The 23,112-nt window shown below is 42.5% G+C and overlaps 1 protein-coding gene and 1 long non-coding RNA gene across 21 annotated transcripts in view; one reads left to right on the top strand and one right to left on the bottom strand.

The window, feature by feature from the left end:
* Positions 1-1,633: 1,633 nt before the first annotated feature.
* LOC141514741 (uncharacterized) lies at positions 1,634-6,388 on the bottom strand. Of its 3 annotated transcripts, none has more exons than XR_012476107.1 (3): positions 6,015-6,388; positions 5,464-5,622; positions 1,634-4,835 (listed from the first exon to the last, which is right to left on the bottom strand). It is a non-coding gene; the product is annotated as an uncharacterized LOC141514741 (long non-coding RNA). The 3 variants fall into 3 exon arrangements; XR_012476109.1 differs by having other exon boundaries at positions 1,634-2,558; XR_012476108.1 differs by having other exon boundaries at positions 1,634-2,180.
* Positions 5,685-23,112, top strand: part of PCBP2 (poly(rC) binding protein 2) — a 31,170-nt gene continuing 13,742 nt past the window's right edge. The window contains exons 1-14 of one of the 18 annotated variants that reach the window (XM_074225774.1): positions 5,685-5,954; positions 8,440-8,585; positions 9,681-9,704; positions 9,800-9,832; positions 10,268-10,384; positions 12,026-12,157; positions 12,975-13,103; positions 13,976-14,062; positions 16,100-16,192; positions 17,305-17,346; positions 18,629-18,701; positions 19,167-19,205; positions 20,168-20,223; positions 20,924-21,093. In XM_074225774.1, coding sequence (XP_074081875.1) covers positions 8,517-8,585; positions 9,681-9,704; positions 9,800-9,832; positions 10,268-10,384; positions 12,026-12,157; positions 12,975-13,103; positions 13,976-14,062; positions 16,100-16,192; positions 17,305-17,346; positions 18,629-18,701; positions 19,167-19,205; positions 20,168-20,223; positions 20,924-21,093 — 1,064 coding nt within the window. In that variant the 5' untranslated portion in view covers positions 5,685-5,954; positions 8,440-8,516. The other 17 variants (XM_074225791.1, XM_074225776.1, XM_074225777.1 and 14 more) reach the window with 17 other exon arrangements.

The following is a 23,112-nucleotide window of genomic DNA, read 5'->3' as shown; positions in this document are numbered from 1 at the left end:
AAGGAAAGTAGCATCCCAGGTGAGAACACCTCAATGGAGAGGCTCATGTTTCAGAGAGGCTGCTATGTTTATGGCAGAATGGACAGGTTTGCCTAGCTGAAACAGAGAAATAGGATGTATGTGTGAGGGGGAGGGAGGGGAGCACTGCAGGTTACTGAATGAGGGAGTGGGCCACTTAGATGACTTCTTAGTCTATGATCTTATGACTAGCTGACATCATCATGAAGCCTGTGATTTACCAGAGGCAGGGATGGGGAGGGAGCACAGAGGAGGGCTCAGTAAAGTGATCTCTCCCATCTTAAATTTCCCATACTTTCTCCACTTTACATTATAGCACAGTCATAAATATTTGTGATTTTTCCTTCCCATTATAGTATAAACTCCTCATAGGATCTCTGTTTTCTCTTACATTCTTCTAGCACCTAGCCTAATATCTTTCATATAGTAAGTGCTGAATAACTGTTTATTGAAGGTCTAGATTAATTCAATGAAGTTCAACCTACATTGATTGAATAGCAACAGTAGTTAGACTGGGTTCCAAACCAAATTGTCCCTTCCATCTATCTGCTTATATTCTATGGGGGGAGGAAAAGACATAACATTGAATGAATGGGAACAACAATATCAGAATGAGACCCATCTGAGAGAGGGAACTAGTTACATGGTGATAACTTAGCAACAAGAAGACAATCCTGTTACTTTTGAGCCCATATTACAGAGGTTAGATCAAGGTAAGATAGCATGACAACTGGTGTTGCCAGAATCCGGAAAACTGGGCTTGGACAAGATGCATCCCGGCCAATCATTGTAATTATTCCTTTCTTCCTAGGCCAATTGTGATACAATTAGAATCCTATGTTCTGTAGCTTCCTTTTGGCTTTATTTTTCATTTCCAAGGCCCGAGTCCTCTTATCAGGTGTCGTGGCTGGATTTACTTTTTCCTTTTTTAATAATTTTTCCTCTCTAATTCTCTATGATCTCATTTCCTCCTCTGCAGACTTCCTTTCCAGAGAAGGAAAAGAGATAAGATGGATAGTCATAGGGAGATATGGAGCACACAGAAATGCCCAGATTGAGAGGGAGCTAGCCAGAGATAGAGATTAAGTGCATCATGTGAGAAAGCTGGGTAATGAGAGAGAGGATGGCAGGTCTGAGGGACACGAGGTCCCAAGATGCTGCCCTCCCCACTACCTTTCTCTGCTTCCTTGTTTCTCCATGCTCCCTAGGGAGAGCCCTGCAGTGTTTCCCATTCTAAATGCAGGACCTTAACTTAATTATGCTACCAACCCACTCTCCCCCCCAAGTTTTAGATTGCTCTACTTTAGTCCCTCCCTACCAAAGAAAATGTTTTAAGATTTCCACTTGATTGAGAAATGACAAGGTTTGCGTGAGATTCAAAGAGTAGACAGTTTAGCCTTGGAGCAATGAAGAATATGCCCCTTATCAGTTTGCTTTGCCCCTGGTAGTCAAGGTAACCTTGAGTAAATCACTCATTTGTCCAATTTAGCCCCACTTTTCCATAAACATTGTGAGAAGCCTATAATTTCTCCCTATTCTAGGAGTTGTTTTTAGCTTTATCTCCCCCTCCCTTCACCCACACCTCCCCCCTCCTCCCCCAACCACTGATGGTGTCTGTAGTTCTGGCAGGTCCACGATTAAAGCTTTATCATTGCTAGTAGAGGAAGTAAAATTGGGAGAAATTTATTATTATTTTAACCAAACTTTGGTGAATTTTAGTTTCACGCTATTATTAAATACAAGTAAGTATTTAATAATGGGTATACAAGTAAGTATAAAGCATATCCTAGACATTGGGATCACAAGGATGCACTGTAGAATTCTACTCTATCATTCCTTCAGAAGTTTAAAATCTCATTGGAGGAAGGGATTGAGACATACAGAAATGACTATCAGCAAATAAATGATGGCTGAATCATAAAGGAGAGGTCAAAGAGGGTCGGGAAGTGGGAATCATTCCTGGGAAATCAGAAAAGCCTTCATGGAAAAGAAGGCTAAACTGGGTCTGGATTTAGAAAAGGAATTTAGTCAGTGTTCCATAGGGGTAGAAGACTCTCTTCCAAGCATAGACTGGGCAAGTGTAAATTCATGGAGGAAAGATGAGATGGGACCAGAGGGAAAATCACTAGTAGTTTGATTTTGGTTCTTCCAGCATGTTATTCCTGAAAGTGAATAACACAAAATAGGTTAAAAAGGTAGGTTGGAGTCAAAACATGGATGGGACTGGGCAGGATAAAAATTATCTATGTCTACAATAATAATAATAATACCACCCGAGGTTTATTGCTCTTTCTGGTTGACAAGTCACTTTCCATACATTATTTTATTTCATTGTCTTGTGGACCAGGTAGAGAGATGTGAGTTAGATGATAGAATTAGACAGTTTAGGACTGGTTAAATGACAAGACAAAAAATGTGGTGATTCATCCATCGATGCCAGGCAGCTTTGTACAGTGGAAAGAGGGCTAAACATGGAGTCAGAGGAATGGATTGATCTCAAGCAAGTCATTTAATTCCTCTCCAGGTCTTGGTTCTTTTATCTGTAAAATGAATGAGCAGATCTCACAGATTCTTTTCACCTTTACGTCTGTGATCCTCAGGGGAGAGAGAGCTTTCATGGACTTAAGTCTGGGAACTCTTGTTGGCCCTATGTTGTTAAGTGTAAATGTGGGTGACATGTTTAACAGATTTGTAGATGACATAAAGTTAGGAGGGATGGCAATTTCCCAAAATAAAACTATGGGCTAGAATGATAATGAGCCAAAGTTGAAATTTAAAAGTGATAAATGTAAATTCTATGTTTTTGGTTCTACAAAACTGATCAACCACAGGGTAGAGGGTAGACCACAGAATTCCCCCCCCCCATTTTGTTTATTTAAGGCAATGGGATTAAGTGACTTGCTCATGGTCACACAGCTAGGTAATAAGTGTACGAGTCCAGATTTGAATTTAGGTCCTCTGTTTTCCAGAGCCAGTGCTCTATCCACTGTACCAACCAATTGCCCCCCAGAATTTTTTGACTATAAGTTGAGAGAAAATGATCTGGAGGTTTCAGTGGACTCCAAGCTTAATATGACTCAACAATCAAAAAAAGCTTATAGGCAATTAGGTTACATCCACATTAGTACCCAGAATGAGGGAGGAGGTGATATTCCTACTAGACTCTTGCCTAGTGAGACTACAGTAGTCCATTCTAAGAATCACATTTAGGAAAGGAATCTGGGGCAATTTCAGAGTCCGGTCATAAGGCAAAATAAGTAGATCAAGTACCGATTTCTTTTCTATATGACAGCACTTCTAATACTTGAAAACATCTAGCCAGTCTTCTCCCAGCTCAAGATCTGTATATTTGATACCCTCACTAACTATGCCTCCCTTCAAGTCGGTGAAAAATAAAGAATAAACAGCACAAGAGCAATGATATATCTCTGGGGTTGATAGCTAACCATTAATACTGAAGACAGTAATTCTATGGCATAGTTTCCTTGAGCTTGAAGGTCCGGGAAGTTGGAAATTGTAACAAAAAGCAAGTAAATTAGGAGGAGTAAATCAAATTGGATAAGGACTGAAAATAGCTATTTTGAGGGAAGGGAAGTCTGAATAGGGTTAAAGAACTTGGGGAACTGATGTTTAGGTGATAGCAAGGAACAGTTTGGGAACTGAACAGAATTCAAAATCTTTTTTTTTTCTTTGTGGTCTTTACAAGACAATGGAGTCAAGAGACTTGCCCAAGGTTACACAGCTAATTAAGAATTAAGTAGCTGAGATTGGATTTGAACTCAGATCCTCCAGACTCCAGGGCTAGTGCTCTATCCACTGCTGCCCCACCTGGAATTCAAAATCTTAAAGAGATGGAGTGCAGATGATGTGGTCTTATATCTGACCAGATCTCTGGTAACAAATAGAATGCAGACAGAAGTCTCAAGGAGGCAAGGAAGTTTTAAGTGACTGAAAATCCAGTGTCAGTCACTGGGCCAGTCATTCACCAAAGGTAATACTGAAGACTCCCAGTTATTAGTTGGAGAGACTAAAAGAATGCTAAATTCTTTAAGAAAGGTGAGATAGGCAATAGTCCTGGAGGTCAGAGAGTGTATTTTAATCTGGTGCATAAACTTTTAAGTTATAGTAGCAGAACAGGACCCAGAGGTATCTAGCAGGTAATATGGTATGGATTAGAAAGTAGAAGCATTGGAGAGGGTAGTTAGTAATAAGTTGTGCTCAAAGGAAATTTGAGTTAATAGCTCATTTGTTAACAATAACAAATAATATTTTTATGACTCTTCAGTCTTAAAAAAAAGTACTTTTTTTGTAACTGTGTTCTAATTAATATTGGGAGCCTGAAGTAGTATCATATTGAGCTAGAAGAGGAAGAGAAATGTGTTGACTGGTTGTCTAAATCCCAGTGGAAGGATCTGCAAAGGGGTTGGGGGAGTTTAGGGGAAAAAGATTTGAGAGTAGAATGATTCAGATTAGGGAACCAATATTTTTATAGGGTGTAACTGGGAAGGGACTTGGATGATTAAATAGAGCAAGGAGAGAATGGATATTAGATCTACATCGATTTATGAAGTCAGCACAGATTGCAGAGATCAGCCTCTAGTTATAGATAGGGAGTAAGCTTGGTGTCACAGCACTGGGACTCTCCCACTTCATTACTCCCAGGATGACCTTGGACCACAAGTCACCTCATGTTCTGAGCTTCAGTTTCTTCACTTGTGCTAGGATAACTTCCTAAACCTCTTAGGCGACTGCCTTTAGCTGGAATGGAGCTGGGGTGGTATGTGTCTTCTGGATTTCTTGGAGTAATAAATATTGATCTTTGGGGAAGCAAGTATTGCAGTAGAAAGAATGAGAAGATTTGAGTTTGTATTTTGCCCCGGATTCCTAAGAGCAGTGTGGCTGTGGCCTATCATTTAATCTCTATAAAAGCTCAGTTTTCTCAGCTATAAAATTGGGGGTAAAAATCATCTGCAGCACCCACCTCAATTTGAGGATTACAAGAGATAATATATAATTTTGTAAACCATAACCATTATATAATAAATGAGTTGTTAAGTCCTTCACTGCTCAGACCTTCTCAACATTCCTCCATAAAAGCTGCCCATCTCTTGGAGTTACCTCAAAGGGAAGGGCCCAAAGCTTGAACTATTCTCTGACCAATAATTTCTTAGCATGAGAGACAGAGAGACAGACACGGAGGAAGAAGAAATAGAGAAAACATGGGGAGGGATTCACAAAGTTTCCCCCAGCGCCTGTTAAAGCGCTGATCAGAGTCCTGCCAGCCTCTCTTCCTCCTGAGCGCGCCCCCTCCCCGGCCCTGGCCCTCTGCTCCGCCGCCCTTGCTTCTCCTCCTGGTCTCGTCTAGATGCTCTTCCCATGCGCGGCTCCACGGGCCTGCTTCCCCTCGTGGCCGCTAGGGGCCGCAGCTGCGCTCCTCGCCCGCACCTGCCGCTCTAGCTCCGCTCCGCGGCCGGCTCTCGGCCTTCGTCTCGTTGGTCCCGACGCCGCACATGGGGCCGCTCTAGGCTGGGCGGAGGCCGTCCGCTGTGCGTGGGGGAGGTTCGGGCGCTGCCGTCGCCTCGCCGGCCCCCGGGGCGGTTAGCGCTTCCGGGGTCGGAGGGTGCGCGGGGTTGAAAGCGGGCCGCTCCGCCCCATCCCCCTCCCAGACCAGCAGAGGCAGCAGCCGGAGCAGCCGCAGCCCGCGCCCTCTCCCGCCCGCCCGCCCGCCCGCCCTCCGCCCGCCCGCCCTCCGCCGCCCTCCACCCGCCCCAGGGTCGCTCTCCCCCCCCTTCCTCCTCCACCCCCCCCTTCCTCCTCCGCCCGCCCGTGGGTGCCCCCTCGCCTTCCCGCCCGCCCCTATTGTTCCGCCCCCGGCCTCCCGCCCTTCCCTTTCCCGCCCGCTCCCCCTTTTCCCTTCACTCGCCTCGCGCCCGAAGGTAAGCCTCAGAACTCCCCCTCCGCCTTTGACTTGATTTCGTCTTCCCCTCCCCCCTTACCTGTTAGCCGGCCCTAGGCCCAGTCACGAGCCCCGGCCTCGCGTAGCACCGCGTGACCGAGTTCCTCCTCACCCCGCCCGCCCGGCGGCTCACGCGAGGCCCTGGTTTCGGCGCGGCCTAGTAGGCCGCGCGCAAGGCCCTCTCTCCCCCCCCCAATCTCTCTCCGGCGGCTGCGCAAGAGTCAGGGAGGGCGCGCGCGCGGCAGGTTGGGGGGGGCGGCGGGTTTGTTGGTTGACTGGGGGGGGCGGGGGTGAGGCGATGGCCGGCTGGCCGGGCGGGTGAGCGCGGCTCCCCGCGGGGGGCGGCTGCTGGCGCAGCCACACGAGGAGGCGCCGCTGGCCCGGCCCCTCCCCCCGGACCGCAGCGCCCTCCCCCGTCCGAGCCGTTTATTTTTTTTCTTTCCCCCCTTTTTTTTGGGGGGGGGAAGAACAGTGGTGGTGGAGGAATTTTTTAAAAGTGGGAAATGCCCGGATGAGAAGTGACGGAGTGTCAGGATCGATGGAGAAGGGGTAGACTGCACCCACCCCACCCCCACTGAAAAGGTTATATGGGATATTTTCTTAACTGGATAACGCTTAGTAGAGATTAACATCATCCTCGTTTTAGTTTTCCATCGAGATATTTATGGGAGCTTGGTAGGCGCCTTTAATGTGCTTAATATCCGTTCGTACTTCCATTCTGAGGTGGCTGAAAAGTCGGCAGTGTTGGGGTTAAAAAAATGCAGCCTCCTACCTCCCCCAGGTTAATAGGGAGGGGGGTGGGGTTAATGACGCCCAAAATCGAGGTTTCAGAAAAGGAGAAAATCTAGTTTCTTAAAATCCAATTAATGGTATAAAATATGGGGTCATCTATCTTGGCCTTTCAAACTTGGTTGAGCAGGATTTCTTGTTTGTAAAATACTCCTTATAAAATATAAACTGTGAATCTTGATATTACAGACCTTAAACTTTTGAAGAAATCTGCAGATGATAGATGGATGATACCTTTTAATTTTAATTTATCTTTCTTCACCTTTCATGTGCAGCCTTGGCTTCTGTGCTATAGTGCACCAGGCCCTTTTTTTTATTTAGTTTTCTCCGACAGGTTCTTGGTCGTCAAGGGGGTGATTTGCTACTTTTTAAGGGGCTTAGGGTGAGGCAGTAATAATTTTAAAGTATACGAAATTGTTTGAATCTATTTTTTTATATTAAAGCAGGATTTAAAAAGGCAGTAAATCTGGTGTTTTCGTGTTAGGTAAGGTAGCAGTAATTTCAAAGTCTTTACAAAATTGTTTGGATTTGCTTTTTTATATTAAAGCAAGATAAAGAGGTAGTAAATCTGGTGCTTTCAGAAGAGGACAACTGACTTTCAGGAAGTAGAGAAGTCCCTGAGGTCTATGTCAATAAGAGTTAAGGGTGGGTTTGAAATATCATCAGGGAAATAGAAGGATGAGAGGACATCTTGTGTTAGTTTGCAGAAAAGGTTGTTACAGTTTGGGAAGTAATTACTTTGACTAAACAGAATCAAGGGCTCAGCAGTCCCCCCCACCTTCCCTCAAAATTGTGGGTGTGGGGACAGTTTAAACGTGTTTTTTTTTGGTCTAAAAAAATTATCAAAAATCTGATGTGAATATTCCCAGTAAAAGGGGGAAGAGACTGGGGGGGAGGAGAAATAGAATTAATGAGTATAATGAGCTGTAATGGGACATAATGTATTTTTGCTTCACAGTTGACTGGTTGAGTTAGTGTTATGAAAGAGCACTGGAGTCTTTTCTCTTAAGGAGCCAGAAATTGTAGGTTTGGATCTACAAATAATAAGACCATTAGAATGTTAGCGACTTGGTTAAGTTGCTGAACTTCAATGTAAAGTCAATAATCATATTTAGTGTACTAATTTGTCAGGAGCATCAAGTAGTATATATATGTAAATCTTTACAGCCTGTAAAGTGAATGCAAGCCAAAAAAAAATCACTCTCTAAAGAGATAGCTTGAATTGAACTTAGTATGTTAGTGAGTTTGGGATTTTTACCATCAAGTTGATGCCTTACTAAATAAGTAGAAACTACTATACTTTTGACTTAGAATTTGCCTCTAATAAGTCTTACTTTATATATTGTTAATTTGGGAGAGGGAAAACCACTGGGTATCCAGGTTTAAGGAGACAAACTGGAAAGATTGTAGATAGTTTGGAAAGAGATACTAGGGTCATTTGAAGTTGTGACTGTGCATCTTCAACAATTCTCTGCCAGCCTGATGCAAAAGCCCATTACTGCCTTTAAATTCATTCCATAATCCTAAATATGAATAAATTCTTAGAGGTGGTCCATTTAATTGTGGCAGATGAAAAGTAAAAGCATTATTTTGGAGACAGTTATCAAGGGAAAAGTAGCTCAGGTGGTTAAAAAAAAGTTTTTGCTATTTTAACTGGATACTGTTTACCATTCCAGTTTTTGGCTTCCACTCCCACCAGTGACCAAAGACTTGACCACTTTACAAAGTCCAAATCCCCAGAACACTGCTCGACATGGACACCGGTGTGATTGAAGGTGGATTAAATGTCACTCTCACCATCCGGCTACTTATGCATGGAAAGGTATGTGCCAGCTCTTTCCTTGGTGGGAAATTGGGTCATAGTAAATGTTAGAGGAGGAGTCAGTCAGGGTGGTGGGGGGAGTGCCTATTTTGGAGTTTGTGAGATTAACACAGCAGGATGCCTTGCTGTATAACACTTCACTATAATAAAGAAGAAGGGGAGGTGATGAAGAAAAAGGCAGGCATTGTTTCTGTTCAAACTACATTTGTCAGAAAAGGTTGGGCAAGATGAGAGGACCTCCCATATCCCAAATAGTTAGGGATAGAGACTTGCATAGTATTGAGGAATCTCTGAATACTTCTCTTTTAAATTATGACTGGAGCCCCACTTGAAGCATAAAGTTATTTTCTAAACCGAATCCACAGGTGTCATTCCACCTTTGCTTGAAGATGTCTAATATTGGGGAACTCATACTTTTCTGTACATGTAGATAGATAGCTTGTGAGCTCAAAGCTATAAATGTAAAGATGCTAAATAAGGTTGATGGTAGGTAACTCAGCAGAAATACAAATTAGGCTAATTTCTGCCAGTTTTGAATCTTGAACTAGTTGAGAAGCAGTTTGGTGAACTTTGTATTGGCCTGAGAAAAGACCCAAGTTCAAGGCATAATAAAGGGCCATGTTCATATAAATTCTCACTAGCTAGCATTGATAGGGAGCTTCTTTATGAAAAATTAAAATAATGAAATTATAGGACCACATTTCCACTAAAGTGATGAATTTGTTGAATTATATTTACTGAACAAGAATATTAAAAAGACCTTAAAAGGGTAGAAATGGAAAAAGGAAATATAGTTATGGAATTAGTATAAAAAGGTCTTCTAATCTATACAGTAGTCAAATCCTCTATCATCTCCTCTTCCCCAGGAATTCTCTGTCCTCAAAGCTACCCAATTCTGTTCTGGAGTGGCTGTAATTAATCATTGGGATTTCTGTAACTTCCCATTGAATCCAACATTGCCTCTGTCTTCAAGAAAATATTAGTGTTTGGTTTTGTGGTAACAGATCCAAAGGGGCAGTGGATTAGTTGGTTGGAGAAATTTCACTAAGATTCTTTAATATTTCTCTTTATTGAAAATTATTTTCCTAATTGCAGGAAGTTGGAAGCATTATTGGAAAGGTAAGACTGGTTCATTTTAATCTTAATTTTTTGTTTAGCCAATTAATGTTGTGAAGCAATTGGAAGTTTAATATTGTCCTTTTTTTGGTTTGCAGAAAGGAGAATCGGTCAAGAAGATGCGTGAAGAGGTAAGTTTGGTTTGTTTGTAGGCCTGAGTTTTAGAAAAATGGATTTAAAGCTATACGGAATCAGTAGGCATAGGTTGGAGGAGGGTCCCAATAGGAGATAGTGGAAAACTGGTATTACTAGCTTGTTTACTTGAGTTAGCTGGCAGCAAATGAAAATTCTGATGTGATAGAAAGGAATGCTGGGAAATGTAGTTCTGGCCAATCTCAGTCTGGATCTAGCACCTAAGATGGCTGCTGTGCTCTGGAGGAGGGAAGCTAAGCATAGAATAGGTTTGAGAATGATGATGTCCTTGCCTGTTTCCAGAGTCAAATGTTTAGCCTTTCACACCTAAATCAGTTTGGGGGATGGGGTGCAGCACTGCTGTAAAGAATATTTGTGTACTTGATTTCTTGCATTTGCCTTTTTATCTCTTATGTTTATTTTTTTCCCCCCAGAGTGGTGCGCGTATCAACATCTCAGAAGGGAATTGTCCTGAGAGAATAATTACTCTGGCTGGACCTACCAATGCCATCTTTAAAGCTTTTGCTATGATCATTGACAAACTGGAAGAGGTTGGTCTTTTAAACTGCAGCAAGGGCCCTTCGTTATTGAGTTGTTGTTTTTTTTCTTGGAGAGAAAGAAAATGCACTTTTGTGTCCCTGTGGTGTTTAGATATCCATATAGGATCTCGATTGTCTTGGTTTTTAGACTTCCTATCTTGCAAATCTGGATGTGAAAATTCTTTCTAGCACCTACTTACCCAACCTTTCCCCTCCCCCACCAATAAAAAATGCAGAAAAAAAAACCTTTGTGGTCTAAGATTATATTTAAATACTATGTGGTGATTGCACCAAAAAAAGGTCATCTAGCAATCTCCATATTGGAAAACAAAGAAAACTTCTTGTTTATAAAGCATAATTTCAGTAATCCTCTAATCTCTTGCATTTTCTGGTTTTATGCAAAAGCAAAAACTTGGAAAAATGAGGGAGATGCTATCCTAGTTTTAGGGCTGGATGGAACCATTGGTCTAACACCCTCATTTTAGAGATGAGAATTTTGACTTCTAAGATATTTGAGGGAAGATTTGAACTCACATTTTCTTCACTGTCTTAAATACCTGTGTGCTATAGTTTATCATTGATACATTATATTGTTTGGTCTGCTATCTAAAGAAAAAGTATGAGTGTCTGTACTGGAAACATGCATCAGCTGGCCTGTCCTCACCCTGTACTGCAACCAATTGTGCAATTGATAGCACAGGCAAAGGTTTCATCTGGCTGCTGCTTTGGCCTGTGGTCAGTGCTTAATGGCACCTGAAACTTCATCCTCTTCAGGGTCAAAACCTTTTCCTTTAAATCAGCAGGAATCCTGCTAAACCTTAACTCTTATATACATTCTTTACTCCAACCTTCCCCCCTCCCTTTTTTTAAGGTCACAATATCTCTATCAATCATGAGGCTTCTTAGCTTTCACTGCTAAGTTCCTGCTTCTTCCTGGATCATGTTCATTGAGTCCTAGGGGCATAGTATTACTATCCAAAGAGGGAACTCAGGTCTTCTCTCAGTGACTTGGAATTAATTCTTGAGGGTTGCTTGGTGTAGGACCTTTTATATTCCTAGTCTACTGATAATGCTAATCTATTGATGTAACAAAAGGCTACCCCCTTTGAGATGAGATGAGCCATTTGTAGAGGTATTCCCATTTCAGAAATCAAAACATTTGCTAAGCAGTGGATGCTTTGGATTTTTTAATTTCCTGAGTGCTAAATAGGGTAACCATTTGCAGTAGTTGAGTAGTGTATAGTACTTGGTAATTCCGGAACAATGGGATTCTAGTCCGTATTAGACTTTTCTTGTGATCCTGATAGGTTGTAACTATTTAATTGCCTTCCCCCCCCCTTGACTAAATATAAACTCTGGAAGAGAGCTGATTTCATTGATTATTTGTGGCCTCTATTCCTATTCCGTAGGCCTAACCCTCCCCCCACATAATCATGCCCCTATCCATAGGAGAAAGAGGACACAATCTCAATGAAAGCCACTAATGGATGGAGTATGTTATCTGCCTCAGAAATGATCTCTCAGAGAAAATATTGCTCCACTTAATGTGTCTAGCATGGAATACTGAGCACCAATTAGTAGTTATTGTTTTCTCTTGACTGCAGAAGATTTGTTTCCCTTTAGTTTCTTGACCTTACTTCCTTCCTCTTATAGGACATCAGCAGCTCTATGACCAATAGTACAGCTGCCAGTAGACCCCCAGTCACCCTGAGGCTTGTGGTCCCTGCTAGCCAGTGTGGCTCTCTCATTGGAAAAGGAGGATGCAAGATCAAGGAAATAAGAGAGGTTGGCACTTTTTGGGGTACATTTTAGGAGCTTGAACTATTCTGCCCCATTCCAAGTATGCTTGTAGCTGTTTCGGCTTTTAGAATTATCTAAATCTGGAATGGATAAAACATTGGGGCCTCTTTCAACCTTGTTAAAGTTACTTGGAGTTAATTACTGGAATGGAGGCCATTCATTACTAGTTTTGATTCTTAGGCCTTTGTGAAAGAAAGGGTCCTTTGGGAGCTTAGGAGTCAAAGAAATGATGATATTGGAATGTGCGATGGAAATTTGGGGAAATAATTTGTTTCTTGATTAGGTCTTTGTATGATGGGAAAGTAGAAGCCCTAGTTTTTAGGTGGAATTCTGTTTTAGTGAGTTACAGAAGCAAAATATTTCACATTCTGGTGGGAGGTGAGTTTGGATGTTAATGAAACTAGAGAAATGGCTGCTTTCTGTTTTCTGGGGGAGGGGGATCTTGTTCTGAAGAAAGACCTATGAACCCTGTAGAAAACCATGCTTCCTTGATAATTTTTTCCCTTTGGTTAGGAAAGGCAAAAGAGTAGGTAGGTCATTAGCTTGAAGCATAGTCTTGAAGGAACCTTTTCTTGGGATCAGGTTAAATTTAGTCTGTTACTCAGCCCCCGGCTTCTGGAGCCTGACTTATTTTCAGCTTGGATTAAACCATTTCAGCTGGAATGGGGAATGCTGAAGGGGGAAGGGTATAGCTGATGGGAATAAGGCACTACTGGGGCTTCTAGCTTCCTACTTGCCAGTAAGAAGATAATGAAGTGTATGCTTGTCTAATTTGTTCTGTTTACATTTTTTTGTCCCAAAGAGTACAGGGGCTCAGGTCCAGGTGGCAGGGGATATGCTACCAAACTCAACTGAGCGGGCCATCACTATTGCTGGCATCCCGCAATCTATCATTGAGTGTGTCAAACAGATCTGCGTGGTCATGTTGGAGGTAAGCCCTCAGGCTCATGCTGTTGGGGGATGGGGGGCCCACACATAAAGTAAATTTAGATAGGCTAGAATTAGGTTGAGATTATTAGGAAAGCATCAGTTTCTGGATTTTTATTTTTTTTTTAACCATTAGTTTTATAAAGTTCTGAGCTTTGAAATGGAAAGTACTGAGTGACAATTGTCACTCAGTACTTTCCATCTGTTAAACTTCAAAAAGGAAAGGAAAGGCGGTCATTAATTGACTGTGGTGTATGACAGAATATTCTTAGACTCAGGGACAAGGTGAAAAGTCCAGACTTATGAAGTGTCTGGCATCAGGCTGTTGATCTGATCTCAAATGACAGCAAAGGTTTGAAAGAATTGCCAGTTTGAGGTTGTAAAGAGTGGATTTGCTTTTATTAAAAGAAAAGGTAATTTAACATTAGAAATTCAATATAAAACATCCAGGCTATGCTACCTCTCTGGACAAAATCTATAATCAAGCCGGAAACAAACTTCTGGTTTTTATTTAACTTTCTGGTCTAGATGGCCCAGAGCATTAAAAGCCCCAAACAGCTTTGGTTTATCTATTAAATAAAACCAAGGTCATACTCAGATTTTCTTAGCGTGAGTAAATTTAGTAGTTTTAAGCATAGCTTAAGATCTTTTTGAAGATTATTTTGGTTTGAATTCTATGTTCAACCTTGTCTAGCTAGAGTTTAGCCTAGTGCTATTGTATTTTCCTCGGATTTTTTAAAGATTATGCTTAGGAGAACCCACTTTAGATTGAAGACTGGGTAGTTTGCTGTGTTTTTATTGTGACCTGTGTGAGCATTAGCCACACAGCTGAAACAGCTTTGAAACCTTATCTCTTTTTGTTTTTTTTCCCCTCTGACTCTCTCCCAGTCTCCCCCGAAGGGCGTGACCATCCCGTACCGGCCCAAGCCGTCCAGCTCTCCAGTCATCTTTGCAGGTGGTCAGGTAAGAAACCTGATTTTTGTGGGCATTGCTGGGTTGGGGTGGGCAATTTATATTCAGCTGCCAACTTTGCCAGGGACACACCAGGCCACTCTGCATGTTTGCTGTACTCAGGTCACCATATGGCCCTCTGCTTTTTGTATTTTGTTTTTCTTTTTGAGTCAAAAATATTGAAGTTAAACATTTTTTCCTCTTAGAGAAAGCTATGTTGAGCCCCTCTTTAATTTTCAGCAGGTATTGGAAGTTCTGTAGGCACTCTGAAGAGGTATTTATATTTAAAGAAGGGAAACTAGTGGGAGGATGGGTTAGCAGAGAGAGGGTTAAATAATTTGTCACTTCCCCTCCCCCACACACCCCATTCATATTCTGATTAAAATGGGATGATCTAGAGAGGTCATGTTAGAGGTCTTAAAGGACTAGACCTCTGAGGAAGATTATCTCCATGGTGGTCTGTCAAACCCAAGGGTCCTGAACTTGAGTGTCCTACAAACTTCCCCTCCCCCCCCACCTCACCTCCCCTGCTCCTATCCCTTTACCCCCAAACTCCAGTGTGTTGTCTCCCAGGCTCTTAACCTCCCTAAGCACTGGTTCTGAATCCACATGGTGTGTGTGTGTGTGTGTGTGTGTGTGTGTGTGTGTATGTACATATATATATATTTATATGTATATATGTATATATGCATGTATATATATATAAATATATTTATATATATATATATATATATGATTCAGCTAGGGCAGTGTATAAGAATTAAAGGAAGCTTGTCCTCCTTAGTGTTAGAACTTCTGAGGGCACCAAAGCCCCCTTCCCGCCCCCATCCCAATACTCCCTTAAATTTGCTTCCTGCAATGTGGTTTAAACCCAGGCCATGCTTGTGATAATCACAGGGGAATTGGTCAGCACCCTGTAAGAGCCATTCCATTAGATTTGAAGTAATAAGTAGGCTATTATGGGAGCATTGGGTTTCAACTTGAAAACATAACTTGTTACTTTGGTAGCTGGCTGAGGCAAGTGGATGGAGCTGAGTCCTTTTCCACCCCGAGCATGACCTGTTTTCTACCTCTGTTTGCCAGTTCAACCTTGTTTCCATTTGACCTGGAACCAGATATAAAGGGGATACCAGAGGGGCCTGGGATCAGAACATCATAGTCCTGAGGTCTATCTCATTCACATTTTGAGAGATTTGACACAATGCTTAGGCTGACTTGGAATTCTAAAGACTTTTCACAAGGCCTGAAGGCAAATCACATACCTCTGGTTCAATCAGTAGGTACACAGTACACTCACTGTTAGCACTCATTCACCACCATGGAAACTGATTTTGAGAGACAGGGGCAGATAGGTGGGATAAGCAGAGGACCCAGTCAGTCAGCACAGTGAGGATGGGTAGGCTAAGGACTTTTATAAATTTGGAGGTCCAGATTACTACTGGATTTTCCAATCCTGGTTTGGGACTTGCACTAAATCCCAGGCTATAGGGCAGCAATTGTTGCCATCCATTTACACGTCCTGCTTTCAGTTCCTTTCCGTTCCCCAACCTAGCACCTTCCCCTTCATACCTCTCTTTCCTCCCCTCCCTTTTCCCCTGGCAATTCCCTTTCAATTGACCACCCTCTAAAGGCTTGCAGCTTCTTCCGTGAGTGGCCCAGCCCTGGAGCATTCTTCTCAGTGGCCTTTTTGTTTGGACCAGCTTCCAGTCTGCCCAAAAGTGGACATGTATCCCTTCTGCTCCTATGTGGTAGAGTGGACTCCAGGGTTATTTTACTCACTAACAAATCCCTGGAACTGCCCTAGGTGTGGTTCTTTTAAGTTCTTCTATCCCTGTCCCTTGTTGAAAAACAGCCCAACTGCGCGGCGTGAAATCTGCCACTAGGTAACTTTTTTTTAAAAGAAAAATCACTGCGGCTCGTTTCAAACCATGTTGTGAGCTCCTTTTAAAGGAAAAAAAAATTAAACGACTTTTTTTGTGTGAATTTCATGCTGGTGACAAGGTGCCGGATTGACAGCCCTGGAGACTGAAATCCTCTATTTATCCACAGGACAGGTACAGCACAGGCAGCGACAGTGCGAGCTTTCCCCACACCACCCCGTCCATGTGCCTCAACCCTGACCTGGAGGGACCACCTCTAGAGGTGAGAGGGGATGTTCAGTCTCCAAGGCTCACTCAATCCTTCCGCCTCAGCCGAGACTGCCAACACGAGGGGGGCCAGTGGCGCTGGTGATTTTTGTGCTGTGGACACCACCTGTCCACGGGGACCTGGACTGACCCCCCCCTCCCCCAACCTCATTTCACACAGCGCGTAGCCCATCAGATGGTAACACCAACTCTTTTTTTGTTGTTGTTCAACCCCTTTCCCCACCCATTCCCACTTCCTTCTACCCCATCTCCACCCTCCTCCCACCCCTACCTGGGTGCATTTGGGACCTGGCAGCTGATGGGAGAAGCTTGAGATGCTTCAGAACATCTTCTTAACCAGCCACTCCCATCTCCCTCCCTCGTTTCCCATCTCTTCCTTCCCTTCTTGACCCCTATCCCACTTCCCCAAAGGCCCAGCTAACTTGTTGGGGAGGTTGTGGTGGGGGGAAGAGGGATAGTGGCTGCTCCAAGTGGCTACTGTGGGAGGGAGTGGGGCAGAAAGTAAGATTTGAGCATGGGAATTGCTGTACTCAATCTGGGTAGTTGCCAATCTTAGGGTCCAGCTAGCTTGCCAGTATATCAAAGCTCTTTTAGAATATTGTAGAATAAGCAGAGGGATAGGGACAGGGTAGTGATTCAAAACATCACACAGACACAAGTCATTCATGTCACCTAGAGAAAAGGGGATAACCACAAGGTTGTTAGGGTTTAGAAATGGAGTGATAAGTCTCTCCTTCCTCTAAGGATGTTGTCTACCCAGGGTTGGTCGGTTAGGACATGGTTTCCTATATCACCTTTCACATTTCCATTGAGAAACAGATCCACATACACTTCATATTTGCAAGGACCTCAGTTCCTCTCCCTTGGGCTCCCCAGTATAATAAACAGGTTGTGCTCAGTGTCCATGCAAGGTCAACCTTGCAGGCCTATTGATGTCTAGGAGATACCTGTCTACTGCCTGAATCCCTAGCTCCCATTCATCCAGTTCAGCTCTGGCTTCCTGGCTAGTTGAAATCTTTTGTCTTTTTTTTCTCCCCCCCTCCCCCTTCCCATTGGGTGGCTGTCCACGATTGGTTTTTAATAGGATTGTTTTCCTCCTTTTTGTAGGCCTATACCATTCAAGGACAGTATGCCATTCCACAGCCAGATGTAAGTTTTGTTTTCACTTGTTTTGAAAGCTCCCTCTCCCGTCAAATTTTCTGAGTGCTTTCCTCCCACCTGGAAATGAGCTGGGTTTTAAAATCAGCTGTGATTTAAAGCAAGTTGTTTTCCTTAAAATACTATTCCATAACTAAGTCCTAAATTTAAGAAATCACTTCAGTGCATTGTGCTACACCCTCTTCCCCTATAGCATTTGCACTCACCTGAAGATGCACAACTTGTACTTAACCCCATCTGGTTCTAGTGCTCTCTGTTAAAGAGAGAAAACAAAACAGACCACACCATGAGAAACTGTCCTTCTGTGGGGCATAGCAAATTTTGATCGTATAGTGGGCTGGGATCCCTTCCTCTTGTCTTTCCTTGACAAACTGCATGTAGCCCTTTTTTCTATTTCTTTTGGGGGGGCAGGGGGGACTGGACCAGAATATATACACAGTCTTCTGGTTTTGGGAAGGTGGATAGAGGGTGCTTATTGATTGATAGGGATGGGACAGGAGCCTGAAATTTCCTAATTGAGCTCCTGAGTTAAATTTGGAAACTAAAGTGGCTCTACGAAGATTTTAGTGTTCGGGTTTGGGCATTTCCTCTTACATTCTTCCTTCACCCTTACTAATGCTTTAGAAGTGGAGTATAAGCCTTGGGGAATTGAGAAATAGGTATTCTTCTAGTGGGAAGCCCTGTGAGGGGAAAGTAAGATATGGAGGATTGTTTGCAGCCCCAGAAGCTGGGGATTTTATATAGAAGGAAGTAACTTTTTGGAAATGTTCTTGAGAAGTGGGTGGGCTAATGCCAAATATAATTTGGTTTCTTTTCTTAATCTCCCCTCTTTACAGTCTCCCTGCCCTCTTAACTTCCCTCCCTTCTCCCTAGTACTGACAGAATCGTGCATGGTGTGTTTTCCCTAGTACCCAGCTGTACAGTTTGTTTTCCTAGTTTGTATGTGCTTGTCCCTGGGGGCAACTGTTGGCACTGACTGAAGAGGCCTCAGTGGAGCATCATTCAAAAGAGTGGGTGTGGGGGTGGGTGCTCCTGCTTATCATATAACTTGAGCTTTTGTTTCTTCTCTTTTTCAAACCTTGTCCCAAGAGAGTGCCCATCCTCAGGAATTATTATTTAAGCTTTCCACTTAGGGGTGGATTGTGGTAGGGGAAGAGATGTGACGATTTCTGAGGGTGGAGTATTCCTCAATTTCTTAAAAATAAATACTCCAATTTGAGTCCAGAATGGTTACTTTGCTTAAGCCTGTTATTTCTCTCCCTTTTTTCTGCAGTTGACCAAGCTGCACCAGTTGGCAATGCAACAGTCTCACTTTCCCATGACGCATGGCAACACCGGATTCAGTGGTATGGATACCTCAGTATTTGTTCTGTAAGGTATAATGCAAGCCAGAGGCCAGGCCCCAAGGCCCTAGCTTGTCTGTAACACAAAAACCAAAACTGCCATATCAGGCATCCTGCTGTTTTTTAAAGCCTGTCTAGTGTGCCTAGACCCCAGGAGGTAATGTCTCTCTTTTTTAAACATGGTTTTCTTTTGGGGTGACTTGTTTTAAAATGGCCCTGGAAGGTTGGGGGGGAGGGCTGGGAGTGCTTGTCAGGCCCACGGTAGGCTGACTATATTTCTTCTCACCCATTCTGATTGCTGCCTCCTGGATCTGACTGACACCCCCTTTCTCTCCACCAGCTATTCCTAGACCTGGGTAGAGACTATCCATTGTGCCAAATTGTGTAGAGTTTTTTATAATAAGGATGAATTGTCCCTTAGGGATTAGGACGAGACCACCAAACTCATTTTCACTTGTATCTTAACAGGCATTGAATCCAGCTCTCCAGAGGTGAAAGGCTATTGGGGTAATGATTAAAAAAAATCTGTAGTATTCTACTGTTATATTAATAAACTGGTTGGAGTCTTTTTTGTTTCACTGCCCACAAACCATACCAGCGACCTTCACATGGCAAAGGAGCTGAGAGAGCATTGGTGTGGGCCTGATGCCCTAAGATCCCTTGATGGATCTCGCCCTCCCCTTTTAAAACCTGTAGAGATGAGCAGCCACAACTGAGAGCAGGATGGGGCTGGAAGGGTTAATCAGTTGGACTGGTTTGTTTAGTCCAGGTCCTCTGCTCCTTTCTGAAAATGCTGGGGAATGGGATTCATGCTGGGGGCGGAAAACTTGGTTTTTAAAGAAAAGGAAAAGAAGAAGAGAAATTGCTGACCATTTTATAGGGGGTTGATCTAAAGAAACCCCTCCCTTAATTCCCTTTACCTGACTGCCAGTTTTTATCCTTTTGAGCTTGTCTAGGCTAAGCTGGGGTGTGTTAACTGGTGTGGTTGTACTTAAAAACACAACTCTGCATGTGTGCCAAGCAAAAACCCTGGCTTCCTGATAGCTGGCCTGGTATTCTTGGTACTGGTGTCAGTAGGCATCGGGTAAGATTGGCAGAGTTGAAACACACCAACTGTGGTTGCTGATGGGGTGGAAGAGTTAGCTGAAGCTTTCCAAACAAAGCCTGGTGTTAATTATGCTCCTGTGTGAGGGTCCCCCTGCACCCTCTGTAAACTGCAGGCCTGGTTTGAAAGGAAGGTGATAAATATGTGGCGACTTTGAGGGGAAGGGTTCGTGTGGAGGAAGCACTTACAACATTATCTACCTTTTCCTCCTCCTCCTTGGGAGCCTCACCAAGGTAGTCATGAATTCCAACAGTCAATGCTGGGTTTTGTGGTCTGTTCTGTTTCCTATTAAGGCTAATATGCTACACAGTGGGAGCCTGCCTTATTGTGCATTAAATTTTCCCTGGTCTCTTCTGTCTTTTAGCAGGTTTGGATGCATCTGCTCAGACTACTTCTCATGAACTCACCATTCCAAATGACGTAAGTTTATTAGGTGGGAGTCATTAAATAACTTAGTAGCAGTAAAGAAATTATGGCTAGAAAGAACAGTTCATAAGGGTACCAGATCATCATTTAGAGATAGAAAGATCAATGGAAAATGTTCATCCTCAGTAGAACTCCTAAAACTAAAGGCAAAGGTTGTTCTTGAATTTTTGTCCTTTTTTTTGTTTATCACTAGATACATTGTCTTTTGAGCTATTATTAAAAATACTAAAGCTTGTAGAATTAACAATAGATGGGGTTAGTGTGCATGGGGCGGGGATCCTTAACCTGTAACTCAGCCTATCTATGTAGGTGTCTGTCCCCTTTAGTCCTTAGGACTCAGACCTTTCTATGGTGTATTTTTTAGCTTAGGTTATGTAGATAACATGGATAAAGATTTGTGTATGTACCTACATACCTTAAGCCTTAAGTGATTTAAGTGGGAAAGAAAATGGAAATGGAAATAAGAAAATCTGTAACAGAAAAGTTCAGGTCCTCTGATTAGAAGTAACCACTATCCTTCCCCCTCTTCTGTCTCAGCAAGAATTTATTAAACACATATTCTGTTGCAGGGGGTTTGAGTTGAGTGAATGGGGAATAAGAGGTTAGGTTTTTCTAGGATGGGTATGGAGCTATCCTTAATTTGGTTTGCCTTTTTTGTTTTTTTCCCCTCCCTCTTCTTCCCCCTCTCCCCAAGTTAATTGGCTGCATAATCGGGCGTCAAGGCGCCAAAATCAATGAGATTCGTCAGATGTCTGGGGCTCAGATCAAAATTGCCAATCCAGTGGAAGGATCTACTGATAGGCAGGTTACCATCACTGGATCTGCTGCCAGCATTAGCCTGGCCCAGTATCTAATCAATGTCAGGTAAGGGTTCTCCTAATTTGTGATTTACTGGCTGGGGTAGGGGGGTGCTGTATACTAAGGACTCTTAGGTTGCATAGAATTTAACTTGGAAGGTACAAGGAGCCTAGTCCTAAACTAAAGCCATATTTTTGTCTCTTTGGACATAATTGCTTCTTTCCCCCTCTTATTTATAATAAACTGATCTGGATGAGTGTGGAAGGAAAAAAAGAATAGCTTTACTGGACTTTGGTCCTTTGGTTCAACAAAGGCATGTAGGAGCAGAAGATATAGGATAGGTAATTTGTGGGACCAAGTAGGAGAGAACTCCAGTGATGCTGTAGGGTTTTCTTCCTTGGTTTTTGTTAATAAGAGTTTGGCCAGAATGAACATGACATGATAGTAAAATGACCCAAGACTAGCTATCATGGCTCCTATCATGGTTGTCCTTTATTCAAATAATATAAAGGAACAAAGTTAACAAATGTTCTCTTGAGTTATGGAGGAAAATGGGATATGACAGGCAGAACTGCTTGAAGAACATCTGTGTTGACTGAGGACCAGAGCTCTACCACTATTACTAATTATTTTGTGATAGTGTGAGATTGCTCAAGTATGCTTCAACCTCCCTTTTTTCCATTTAGTCATGTGTCCTTAATTCTTCCCTTGCCTTTATTGAAATGAAGTAATGGTATTCTGCCCTAGTAAAAAAGTTTTTGTGGCTACTAAAAAAAATGTTAGGACTAGAAGCAGCAAAGTTTCTATTTCCTTTCTCCTTATGTTGTCTTTTAGGCTTATCATGAAGTCCATAGATCCCTTCTATAGAGCCATTATGAAGGAAGATACCAAATGTCTTAATATTAAACTGGTTGTTTGGGGCATGTGAGACTCAGCTTAGCGTGAAGACAAGGGGATATCTATGACAGTGATGTGATTAGATGATTGAGAATATAACTGCCTCTGTTTCCTCTGAATATCATGGGGCAGGGAAGACCACAGATTTTGATCCTTTTTCATGTTTAGCCTAGTGTTCTGAAGTGATCTGTAGTATAGATGTTTGTCTTAATGCTTTAGGCTGCTCTCTCCATTTTTCTTTTGGTTCTATTTTGCCTCCATCTTCTATACTTTTCCCCTACCTCAATGGTATGTAAATTCTTAGTCCTTTGTTAAGCATCATCCATTTCCTTTGTGAACCCTCTAAAAAACAAACCCCAGAAACATTGGGAGTTTACCCTTGTTCAGTTATTTCCTGTTTAATCCAAGGGGAAGAGACCTGGTTATCTTTGTGTCAAATGACTGTTCTGATCCTGAATTTGGTCATAAATCCTGGGACTAGTGGTACTCTGGATTTTTTACCTTTCCTAAATTTAATTGTTTATAGGTCAGTGACTAGTACTTCCAACTGTTCCTGCTCACTTTTTTAAAATGATGGTAGGCAATATTTTAGGGTTTTTTTGGATAGAATATTTGACTCTTAAGAGTGACCATGCTTGCCTATATGTGCAGAATAGATGGTTTGAATATTATAGGGTCTTTTATTCAGTTTTCAAATTCTCTGTATTATTTAGTTCACTGTGAAATTGCATTTTGGAGGTCTGTTTCTGAGAGGAATTGGTTGAATTCTGACAGTAAGTTAATTTTTGTTTTGCCTTTTAGCAGGCTTGCTATGAAAGTGGTTTGCAAATATTCAAGTGCTTGCTCTGCTAGTTTTCTTACTGGATAGAGTGGTTCATTTTAATACCCATTTTTCCCAATTATGGTGCCAATTAGGTCATCCTGTTGAGTAAATAGTATATACTTAGTTTTGAAGAGTGAAAGTGGATCCCCTAAGCTTAACCTTCCTACCTCAATTGGTTTTGAGAGTATTAGGGAAATAACATTTCTTGTTTCAAAAATTCAAGGTGGTAGGGAGTCTTGGCTCTTCTTGCATTTAATTGCTTAGCTTTTATTTTATTACTTAGCAGACTGCATGAAAAAGTTAGTTATGGGAAATATGATTTGGAGAAGATGAGCAAGTTGTCCCCCCACCTACACAGACTTTTT

Source organism: Macrotis lagotis, chromosome 2 (assembly GCF_037893015.1).
Source record: "Macrotis lagotis isolate mMagLag1 chromosome 2, bilby.v1.9.chrom.fasta, whole genome shotgun sequence".
Classification (NCBI taxonomy): domain Eukaryota; kingdom Metazoa; phylum Chordata; class Mammalia; order Peramelemorphia; family Peramelidae; genus Macrotis; species Macrotis lagotis.
This window is presented reverse-complemented; position numbering and strand designations above follow the sequence as displayed.